A 12,206-nucleotide genomic window follows, 5' to 3' on the forward strand; every position below is an offset into this window, starting at 1 on the left:
GCATGTCTGCCCAAGACAATGGGCTCCCCTTTGCGTGAAGCCTGGTCTCTCCTCCTGTCCATGGGCAGCCCCCTGTCATCTCCGGCCTCACTACAGGCCTGTGACCCTGCGGGTGGCCCCAGGGTGGGAAGCCCACCCCAGCGCAGGAGCTGGCCTGGACGGTGGTGGGGTGTGGCCATCACTCCCAGCCCTGCTGGCCTCCCGGCAGGTTAAGGGCCCAGAAGCCCACAATCCAGCCCCATCCTGGGAAGTCCAGTCACGCGTCTGCCTTGGTGTCACTATCTGCAGAACCGGAGGTGATGCCTGCCTCGTGGGAGGGGTGGAGGGCTCAGACTCCACAAGGCCCCACCCAGAAAGAGCAGCACGCAGAGCCCTGCAAGTGGGGTGGGACGGGGCACACTCGGTGGCACCTCCGACTACGCAGTGCCCAGCTCACTGGCCCACAGGGCGCCGCACAGGCCGTTGGGCTCACGCTGACATGGAAGACAGCACTGCTACCGCCATGTGGCTCCCTTCCCCAGCGGCAAGCTTTCTTTCTGGAATCCTCCCCACACACACCACCTTCGCAACACTGAGGCACTCAGGTGATCCTTGGAGGGTACACCAAGGCCTGAACGCTGCACAGCCTCGTCTCCTGGGGCCCCAACAGCCCTCCGGTCTTGGGAGGTAACAAGACACCCTCGGTGACCAGGGGTCCCGCCAAAGCACACCACAAGCTGCAAGGGCATCCGGAGTGTGCAGAGGGGCCAGCAAGCAAGGCCCAATACAGGCCCGCCTGTCCCCACCTGCACCCCACCCCCGCCGGAGAGCAGACCCACCAGCTAAGCCCGAGAAGCCTCAGCACCTTCCCACCAAGAAACTCCTGGCCCAGCCGATGACTCTCATCTTTAGACAGAAAAAAGATAATCCAAATCAAAATGTTTCAGAAATTCAAAACATTTGAAAAATGAATATAATTCACATTAAGAAAATAAAGTACAGAAATCACAACCTTCTCAACTGCAGAAATGGCCTGAGTCGTCCTGACACCACCGCCCAGGTCACTGTGAGAAGGGTGTCCTCACTCGACACAGGCTCCGCTACAAAAGACAGGGTTCAAGGCGAGAATACCTATAATCACAACTGCTGAAAAACAAAACCACTTTTTTAATGAGCAAAAGAATACGAGCATGCACTTAAGAAAGTGCCTCCACTCCAGCACAGCCGTGGGTGGGGGCGCCCAGCCGGACAACAGCCTTGGGAGGTGGCTCCTCCAGTCAGAGCAGAGTCCCCCCAAACCCTGATCTTCCTGAGGGACAGCAGGATTGGACACCTGAAAGAATCATGAGGAACATACAGTCCAACTCTTCAGATTGGTGAGTGGGTGAGGGAGGCTGCTGGACAGAAAGCGGGCGGTTCCTACACACTACAGACAACCAGGAAGTCACGCTGAAGCAGGCCGTGTTAATGTCAAGAGACATCAAACACACAGGAATAAACCTAACAAAAGATGCTCAAGGCCTCTATGCAGATGACAAATATCCCTGAGAACAGAAACAGGACTGATAAAATGGAGGCCACTTGTGTTCATCACTGTTAACCCAGCACATCTCCCAAACGCATCTTTGCATTCAGAGCAGTCAAAGCCCAGCAGATCAACCAGCTTTTCCAAAATGTACATGGAAACCAAAGGTACAAGAATTAACAAGGACAATGCTGGAGAACAATGAAAGCAGACAAGTTAAATTACCAGGCACCAAGATCACACAACAGGTGGCCCTAAGCTACAGGCCAAATGTCCAGAGCAAAGAGCACAAGTGAGCCCCACCTGACCACCACAATCCAGGAGGAACGGACAGCCTTCCAGTGACAGTGACCAGGTGGACACTCATGGGAAGAAAATAAACACTGACCCTCCTTCACAGCTCAAAACAAAACTGAGTCCAGACGGATCACAGAGAGCCTGTAGACAGTAGGAAAACCCCTGTCTGTCTACAGACATCACTGAGTGTCAGCATGGATTGGGTCCACCTCGACCAGGTTCTGCGGAGCAGAACTTTGCAGTCACTTTGAAAAGTGAAAGTGAAGTTGCTCAGTCGTATCCAATTCTGCGACCCCATGGACTGTAGCCTACCAGGCTCCTCCATCCACGGGATTCTCCAGGCAAGAGTACTGGAGTGGGGTGCCATTTCCTTCTCCAGGGGACCTTCCCAACCCAGGGATCAAACCCGGGTCTCCCGCATTGCAGGCAGACGCTTTACCATCTGAGCCACCAGAGGAGCCGTCATTTTGACCAACTAGTAAACCCTATCTGTCACCTCTGCAGAAAACCCCTCAATGTACGTGTGTTCACATCCCAGACCTGAATCCGCACAACGGAGGTGGAGCTGAACATCCACACAGCGGATACCACGCAGCCCCAGAGGGAAAACCTCCTTCTTGACACCAAGAGCCTATCCACGAGAAAGCAGCAGAAATTCCTGCCACGGGTCCACATGCCCTGTGGGCGGGGAGGCATGGTTAGCGCAGAGGCTTGACGGGGGCGGGATGGCCCCCAAGGACACTGGCGGTGCTGTGAAACCTGGTCTCGATCATGATGCTCCCAGGTTCTAGAAATGAAAGGTGCACTTCTACTTCAATCAAACTTGAGTACCCAGCAGCTGGCTAACAGCGTGCAGAATACACCGTGCACACTGCTTTGGGCTGTGGGCTTGCCTCCTCACGCCCGCTGCCACACCCCTGGGCACTCCTCCACAGACACCCGCCAACCCAAGTCTGGGTGCTCATTGCTCTCAAGGTGGGACCCATCCCTTCCCTCATGGAGTCTGCTGTGGGCACGTGTGGCTGTCACACAGCTGTGCCCGGTGAGCACAGGGAGTTACAGCCCAGGTCCTGCAGAGCGGGGCAGGGTGCGGCCTGGACTGGGAGCAGAAGGGGTTCACACTGGGCACAGTTTGTTCCTTGAGGCTTTTTCTCCATTCCTTCTGTGCCCTCACAGACAAGCAGCGGTCCCCAGGCAACATCTGCCTCACAGGTCATGGGGACCACAGGAGTCCATCCAGGATAGCAAACCCTGTCCCTTCGCTGCCACCAGAAAGCCTGTCTGGGGCCCTCCCTGGTGGTCCAGAGGTTAAATGAACACTCTGCGCTTCCACGGGAGGGGGTGCAGGCTCAACCCCTGAACGGGGAACTAAGATCTGGCAGACCCCTGCCCCTGCCGCCCTTCCTGGGCTTCAGCATCTGCACGTGGATCCTGAGAACCAGCGCGCCTACAGTTTCCCAGCATTCAGAGGAGCAGGGAGTCTGAGGCCTCATCTAAGACCTGCTTGAAAGCCATGTGACGAAGCAGCGTCAAGCCACACCCAGCTTCCACATGAGGTCATCTGTGCACCGGCCCCTCCTCCTGGACAGGAGCCAGGGTACGGGCCACAGACCGCCTTCGCAGGTGGCTCTCCCTCGGGAAGGCTGTGGGTCTGGGATTCTGCAGACCAGCCTGGAGGGGACACTGGGGTCACGGTGCGTGGAGCACTCGGCACACCCCCGAGCCCAGGGCACCAGCACGTGAACAGGACACAAGGGTACAGGCCGACATTCCGTTTCCTGTTCACACTGGGTCGAGCAAAACCGCGAGTCCAGTTGCCCAGCAGCGTCTCGGTTAGGACCGCTCACGTGGCCTCTGTCACGTTTGGTCTGCCCACGGCTGAGGTCAGAACCTGGGGTCCTGGGGTCTCTCAGACAGGCACCAGCTTCTGTCCATGGACCTAGTGCTGAAAGCACTCTGCTGCCAAACGACAAACACATCCTCCAGAGGAAGCTGGTGCCGTCGTCCACAGCCACCCAGACCACGGCAGCTCCTCCCACGCTGGCCCCAGAGGGGGCCCAACGCCAGCGCCCTGCGCTGGGACAAGCAGAGCAGCCCGGGCGGGCGACACCCGGGTCTGACCCCGCACAGATGTGGGAGCTCACCTTTTTCCCAGGCTGCTTCTCCACCATGTCGCTGCTCAGGGAACGCTCTTCCTGCTGTGGGGTTCTAGAACACCCACCCTTGGGCATCGTTTCTCCTCACTGGGCCTTCATTCACGCCGCCATCGCTTCATCATCAACCGTCTGCTTCAAAACAAAGGACATGGGATTAAGGTTCGGTGACCCCACAGGAAACGCAGGCACCTCCAGCCAGTGTCACACGATGCATGGTGCAGTGGCTCTTCTGAAGGGGTCCCTTCCCCCATAAGGGCCAGAACAGGGCTTCTCCTGACATACTACCCAGTGGCCAGCCCGGCAGGGCACTGTCTACACCCCACGATAGAGAACACGGCAGGGCCTTCAGGTTCACATGGGAGTCCAGCTACCAGGCAGAGGAGGTCTCTACCAGGTAGAGACCCCACTGCATCGCACGGAGTTGGTGAGTCCCCCCACCCCCCTCCCCGCAGAAACCCAGCGGAGGCTCTGCCCGACTCGACGTCTCACTACCGTGGGCTGCTCCCTGACCGCCTGGCAGGCGCCAGCCTCTCTCTGGACCTGTTTACAAGTCTCTTCTGCCTGCAGCCGCACTGACCCAACCCAAGCTGAGCCTGCCGGGCATGGACAGTGCCGCACATCCCGTCCATCACGTTCAGGCTGTTCACTGTGTTTGGCAGAAGGAACAGGGAAAAGAAGCATTGCTCTGTCTTCCTGACAGTGCCCTCCTCAGCCCTCATCCTCACAGTCAGAGAGAGCATGTCACACCAACCAGATCACACCCCCGGGGGCCTGCCGTGCTGGACGAGGGTCTCACACAACTCACCAGAATTAGAATCAAAATCAGCCTCTGCTCTGAACAGCTTTGCAAACATGCTGTTCGGAAGCATCTGGATTGGGAGCACCAGCCTCCCAAGAACCTGTCTTCTGTCTCCATGTCAACTGATAAGAGTTCACAAAGGAGCCCCGGCTCGTAACTGGCTGCCACAATCTGGTGGCACAGCACCGCCCGAGGGCCCAGGTTTGCCTCCGCACAACCCAGGGCTGCGGCCGGAAATGACATTTCCTGTCTATAATTGAAACTGGGAATTCCAAGCTTTCTTGTACTTTCCTACTACAAAACTGGACCATCTCAGCCTGAGCTATGGCATCTCAGAAACTGACTCAAGACAGTGGCTGAAGCTCCACACTACCTGGGAACTCATCAGTAATGTTTCCATAAAAACTTAAAAGATTATGCAGAAGATAAATTTTTTAAAAACTCACTGCCTAGTCTCAAGATGAGAAAAATTGAGCCAAGGAGCCCTGAGACACTCGCCCCTCTTGCTCCAAGACATGGGTACCTCTGAGTGTGTATGACACCTCACAGATCCATGAGTCCGGGACCCTGATCTCATGGTGTCCAGACCAGGAGGGCATGCAGAGGCCAGTCCACACTTTCAAAACTCGTCTTAGTACATGCCCTGTGGATCTGAGTTGCACAAAGCCAGGCCACTCTTCACTAATCTTGTTTCCTTTTGTAAAATAGTTACTTTTCAGTAAAGGTCTACTGTGGCGAACCCTCAGGCATGTGAGGATTCAGGCCCTGCCACTGAGCACCTATGGGGCGACCCCGGGCCCAGGGAGAAGCGGGAGGACTTGCTGTCGGGAGCACAGTCAGGAAACCGCACAGTGATCCCTGTGCAGAAGCCACATCGGCAGGAGTAAAGCAGGGAAAAGTCTCGTGGAAAGAAGGAAGGAACCCTGCTAATAAACCTAACGAGGAAAGCAGAGAACCTCAAGTTCCATAAATAAGTATTAATTTAAAAAATTAACGTCACAGTTTTTAAAAAGCTGAAGAACAGTGCTGACACAGCCTGACGCTGACATGGGCCCCCCACAGGCCGAGCCCGTGTGCAGGTGAGCTGCATTCCCACCGAGGAGTGCAGTGCAGAAACGACAGTGACCCCCCCACAGAACCCACAGACCGCACGAACATGCCCTGGACGACAGACAGAACACCTCCGCAGCCTCCAGGTAAAAAAGACGCCTGCAGAGCCAGAACACTGACCATAACGGCCAAGCCTGCAAATTCTGACACCTGGAAAGCAGCACGTTTTGTTCATTAAAGGTCACCGTCCCACAGGAGAAGAGGGAGCTTCCTACACACGCACCTGCCAGCAAGCCCTTAGGCAACCTCTGCAGAGAGCACCCACAAACCAGCAAGCCAGAGAGTAGACGTCCACTGTGGACATGGACGCGAGACTTAAACAGGCCCTTCACAAGAGAGGAAATCCAGATGAGAAATCCACACAAAACCAAAACAAGATACAGAGCATCAGCAAGGATGCAGAGCAGAAGAACTGACATCCTGACAGGAGCGCAGGCATAGCCACGCACACAGCCCCACCACACAGGCCCCAGCGGCAACTGAGTCACACAGGCCCGACCGTCTCACAAGTCAAGGGGGGAAAAGGGCATACTGTCTGTCTGCCTGACTGAGGCGACAGGACGGCTAAGACGTCAAGCGGTGATCGCTGTAAAAGTGTGGAGGGGAGTCACGCCTGGGAGTGTGACAGGAGTTTTCTACACAAAGGCCACACCCACGTGCACTTTGTGAGAATGAGATCCTACATTTTTATCGATACTTTGCAGACTTTTAGATGTTATGTTACATTTCACAGTAATAAAGTTTAAAATGCTGGTTATGGACAGACTGCACCCTAGGAGGTCATTAGGAAGTGGGGGGCTGGTTGCCAGGCTCTGTTCCAAGACCATCTCCCTTCAGGGGGCCCCATGCCTCATACAGAAGGGCAGGTCACTGGATACAAGGGGCAGCAGCTCAGGGCTCCCAGGCTGCAGGGAGACCTGCCCCTTGCACAGAGCACATGACAAGCCACTGTAACTGCGGCCAGAATGGAAACGAAACCTGATCACACAGCTCTAGGAAGATGGGGGGTGAAGGCGCTGGAAACACAGGAGGAAAAACAGCCATCTTACATAGAAGGGACCAAGATGTACCGGAAATGCAGAAGACAGGGACAGGCTGATACCCACCTGAGAACTCAGGTGACCAAGAGCATAGGGGGCAAGTCCACACACCTCCACGGCTGATCCACGGAGAAAGAAAGTGACAGAGATGACCAAGAGACAAAAGCACAAGCCAGAGGAAGACCAACCTGAAGACCCAGAGGAGGACAGCTATGGAGAGAGACAGGACAGGGAAAGTGGCCCTGGATGGTCCTGCAGCACTGCCAAAAGCCGGGGACACAAAGCCCACTCACTAGGCAGCTGCAGGAAAATGGGGAGAAGAGCCAGCACCAGGTCCAGAGTGACCCCTACAGGGTCACCACGTGGAGAAGGTGACCAGAGAGGGTGGGCAGTGACGCCGGTGTCAGAAACCTGCAAACCTGGTTCAGTGCTTGAAAACTAATCAACACAACCCACCACATCAACAGGTCAGGGAAGAAGAATCACCCAATCCTAACACCTGATGCAGAAAATGTGTCTGGCATTCAAAGCCCAAGACTTTGAGGCCCAAGCCCTCAGCACCACAGGGTCCATGAACCCCTCAGAGAGAGGAGGGGAGTGGACAGCACCGTCAGCCAGCATCGCCCTGACAGTGAGACACGGGACACGCCTCCCTCCCACTCCCGCTTCTGGACATCGTCCTTGAAGCACCAGTCAGCGAATGAGGAAGAAAAGGGGGGAAAGAGACAAACTAACTGGGACAGAAAATAAAACATTCTACTTGATAATGACATGACTGTCTACCTAAAAAATTGCAAGAAATCAACCAAAAACTCCAAGATACAGTGAGGTCAAAGAGGCTGCAAAATAGCATAGCAACACACAAAAATCCACCCTGTGTCTGCTAACTAGCAAGAACATGTAGAAACAACAAAAACACAGTGTCATTAACAAGCGCTCCAAATAATAACGGAATGCTCAGGTATGCATCTTAAAAAAAAAAAAAAAAAACCTATAACAACCTGTACAAATTTTAGGAAAAACAGTAGGAGAAATCTTAGAGACCTCAGGTAGGCAGCGCTCTTAGACACGACACCAGCAGTGCCATTCATTCAAAAAGGGAAACACCCGTCCTCTGCATCTCAACCAAACTGAAAGCCGCCCAGTGGAGACTGATTTACAGGATGAAAGGACAAACTGCCCACCACAAGTCAGACAAACGACAAACATCCACACAGAAAATGCACAAAAGACACAAGCAGACTTTTCACCAAAGGAGAAACACAAGCATGAGACGGACTCTGGGGACATGCCCCGAGATGCAGCTCACCTCCTGCGGGTTTCCTGACCATACCCGGCCCCACCACTGCTGCAGCATGTTCAACAGCCATGTTTTAGAAAGTGGAATAGCCCACAACACAGAGTACCAGGAGGCATCACACTCACATCTCATGAAAGTCACCTGTGAGCACGTTTCCAGGGTATGTTAAGGGCAAAGACAGAAATAGACTGTTTTCCTCACAATGAGAAGCTGTCAGGACATTGCAGAAACACTGGCCTAAGTAGATAAGGACAGAAATCTGTTGCTTTTCTATACACTAATAATGAACTGTCAGAAAGAAAAAACCCCATTTTGAATGGCATGAAAGAATACCTAGGAATAAACTTAGCTACAGAGATGAAAGATCTACACTGTAAAAACTATTAAACACTGGTGAAGGAAATTTGAAGGTGATATAAAAAAAATGGAAAGATATCGTGTGCTCTTGAGTTGGACAAATTAATACTGTTAAGATGGCCACATGACCCAAAACAATCTACCAGTTTAACGCAATCTCTATCATAATATCTATGACATTTTCCATACTACTAAAACAAATAACCCTAAAATTTACACAGAAGCACAAATTTTGCCAAATTGCCAGGCTGCTTTGTGTGGCCTGCAGGAGTGTGGTTCTCCAACCAGGGATCACACCTCTGCCCCTTATCCCGGGAGCACAGAATCTTAACCACTGGATGGTGAGGGAGTTACTGCCAAACCAGCCCTAAGGGGAAGGGACAAAGCTGGAGGAATCCTGCTCCCTAACTTGAGACTAGCCTCTAGAGCTCCAAAAGTCAGAACAGTACGGCTCTGACAGAGAGACAGACATTTAGACCACAGACCAATGTAACAGGACAGAGACCCAAAAACCTACTGCGGTCAATCTATGATGAAGAATACACATGGAGAAAAGACAGTCTCTTCAATAAGTGGTCCTGGGAAAACTGGACAGCCATATGTAAAAGATTAAAGATTAGAACACTTCCCCACACCATATACAAAAATAAATTAAAACAGATTAAACACCTAAATATAAGACCACAAACCATACACCTCCTAGAAGAAAACACAGGCAGAACTTTCTTTGACGTTTAAGTCATAGCAATGTTTTTTTGGATCCATCTCTAAAGGCAAAAGAAATGAAAGCAAAAAAAAAAAAAGGGTATCTAAGTAAATTTTAAACTTTTGCACAACAAAAGAAACCATAAAAAGGCCAGCTTACTGAGTGGAAGAAAACACCTGCAGATGATCTAACCAAAAGGGGTTAGTATCCCAATGGGATAAACATGAACCTCCTGGCAGTCCAGTGGCCAGGACTCCACACTTGCACTGCTAAGGACACAGGTTCGGCCCCTGGTAGAGGAATTGAGATCCCACAAGCCGCATACTGTGGCCCTATGTGTGTGTATATATATAGATATATATAATATAGGTACATATAATATAGATATATGTGTATATTACATGTAAATATATATGTAACATATAAAGAATTTAGACACTGAAAACATTTTTTAAAAAATCAGAAAACGGGCAAAAGACCTGAATAGACATTTTCCAAAGAAGACACACAGATGACCAACAGGCACACGAGAAGATGCTTCACGCGGCTAATGACGAGAGAATGTAAGTGAGAGCCACAGTGCGGCGCCGCCTCACACTGTTCAGAATGGCCGTCATTAAACAGATACCAAAGGCTGGGGAGGAGGTGAAGGAGAGAGCCCTCACGCACTGTTGGTGGAAATGTGGACTGGTGCGGCCGCTGTGGAGAACAGTATGAGGTTCCTTAAAAAACTAAAGGCAAACTTATTATATGACCCAGCAACTCCACTCTGGAGTATGTCTGGAAAAAACAAAAATACTAATTCAAGATGATCCATGCACCCCAGTGTTCACAGCAGCACTAGTCAGAATAGCCAAGACTCAGAGAGAACCTAAGCGCGCGCGCGCGCACACACACACACACACACGATGAACTACTATAGCCAAGACTCAGACAACCTAAGCGGACATCTACAGATGAATGGACAAAGAAGAGGTGATGTGCACGCGCACACATGCACACACGCACACACACGATGGACTATTACTCAGCCATAAAAAATGAAACTTTGCAGCAACATAGATGGATTTGGAGAGCATTATGCAAAGCCAAGTAGGTCAGACAGGCAAAGACACACACTGCATGATACCACTTCTATATGGATCCTGAAACATACAACAAACTGGTGACTTGACTCACAGATGTCGAGGACAAACCAGTGGTCACCAGCAAGCAGATGTAAGGCAGAGGGGCAGGAGAGAGGTGTGGGCTTAACAGACACAAACTCCTATGTGACAGAAATTAGCTGCATGGACGCACTGTACGGCACAGGGAATGATGGACAGCGCCCACAGTCACCGCGCTGGAGCCTGGTCTATAGAAGCACTGAACCACTGCCGTGTAGACCGGGAACATACATGACAACGTGGCAAATCAAGTATGCGTCAGTGAAGGAAAACAAAGAGCCTCAGTTTCGTGACTGGGCAGGAGGGTCTGTGCTGGAGACCCCGGGACCCAGCGGCCGCACGGCGGCTCACCCAGGCCCCCAGCCGCCCCAGGTTGTCACATGCAGAATATGGGCAGCAAGACCCAAGTCAGCGGGAGGCTGGACGCTGCCTCTGCTGTGATCACTTTATCACAGCGTGGCCGTGCCCCGGCCCCTGTGACACCCTTAGGCAGCCCTTTCATCAGTTTCTAAATGAAGATGTGATGGCAGCTTCACAGGAAACGCGACACTCTTCCAGCCAGTTGGTTCGAAAAAGCCTTAATTGTGACTTTGATGATTGGTTTCCAGCCAGGTGACCAGGCAGCCAAGTGGCTTGAGGACTCAGCACCACCATCCTCAGGCGTGGGCAAGGCCCAGGGTCGAGACGAGGACACTGCCTCCACCAGCCCAGAGCAGCCTGGCTGAACACACACACACACATAAGAGCACACAGCACACAACCTTACAGTCTGGGCCACCAGCCCCGTGAGAGTGCTAACACCTCCCCTGGCACTTTCCCGCAAGGCTTGGATAACCGCCATCACCACCGTGGGAAACAAACCCCAGGAGCCCCGAGGCACCCAGCCTACAAAGGGTGCCTTCCAAGAGGAGGGGCCGCCTGCCCAGAGCCGGGGCCTCTGGGGGCCCTCCCGCTCTGCACAGCCCTGTGCCCCCAGGACGGCCTACGCCCCTGGACAAACTGAAGGATGGCTGACAGAAGAATTCTGTACAAGCCTAACATTTTGGACATAAAGGGACATCTCCCCGTCAGGAAACTAGGCAGAGGGATGGACACGGAGCAGAGCGCCAGGGCAGGAGGTGCTGCCCAGCCTCGCATGGTGGCGCATGGTGATCACAGGCCTCTGGCTGCAGAGTGGGGTGCCGTCTGGGCGAGCCCAGGAGGAGGACCCGCTGTCTGCCCCCTCTTCCTCCGGGGGGCCCGGTGCCCACACACAGGTGACCGAGCAGGGGTCTCTCCGGGGGTCTGGTCCTATAGCCCACGCGCCCCACGGTGCATTCCCGCAGAGCGTCCTCACTGAGGACACGCGTCGCCCAGTCCCCCACTCTTCTAGAACTGCTTTTTAAAAAGGCCGTTCATGTCAGCCTGCTGGGCCGTGTGCTCTGACAGTGCGCGCACCCCGTGTGGCCGGCGGCACCTCAGCTGGTTGTCTGCTAGGCCTATGTGGACTTGAAGAATTTTAGGGAGAAGACTGCAGGTTGGCCTCTGAGCAAGCCTGGGAGGGTGCCTTGCTTTTTGGTAGCCTTTTTCTACAAAACACTTTGTTTTAGGAAGCAGAGTGTACATGGACACAGTGTTTCCAGCGCAGGTAGGTCCTGTCCAGGCTGCTGTGAGTCTGGCAGCAGTGTCCCCTTTGACAGATGGCTGGGCCAGGGTGGCCTTGGCCCCAGGAAAACCTCAGCAGCATGTGACAGGGGCAGCAGCCTCAGCGGTGCCTGGCTTGGACAGGTGT

At 53.2% G+C, this 12,206-nt stretch overlaps 1 protein-coding gene across 6 annotated transcripts in view; it reads right to left on the reverse strand.

Moving 5' to 3' along the window:
* The window catches only part of ANKRD11 (ankyrin repeat domain 11), a 117,845-nt gene that overhangs the window by 23,254 nt on the left and 82,385 nt on the right, over positions 1–12,206 (reverse strand). For 2 of the 6 annotated variants that reach the window (XM_018061885.1, XM_018061883.1), the window contains exon 3: positions 3,946–4,086. The exons of 1 other annotated variant lie outside the window; for it this stretch is intronic. In XM_018061885.1, the coding sequence (XP_017917374.1) occupies positions 3,946–4,032 (87 nt within the window). In that variant the 5' untranslated portion in view covers positions 4,033–4,086. Of the gene's footprint in view, positions 1–818; positions 886–991; positions 1,076–3,945; positions 4,090–12,206 lie in introns of those variants that run through there. 3 more of the 6 variants (XM_018061887.1, XM_018061884.1, XM_018061888.1) reach the window with 3 other exon arrangements.

This window comes from Capra hircus, chromosome 18 (genome assembly GCF_001704415.2).
Source record: "Capra hircus breed San Clemente chromosome 18, ASM170441v1, whole genome shotgun sequence".
NCBI lineage: Eukaryota > Metazoa > Chordata > Mammalia > Artiodactyla > Bovidae > Capra > Capra hircus.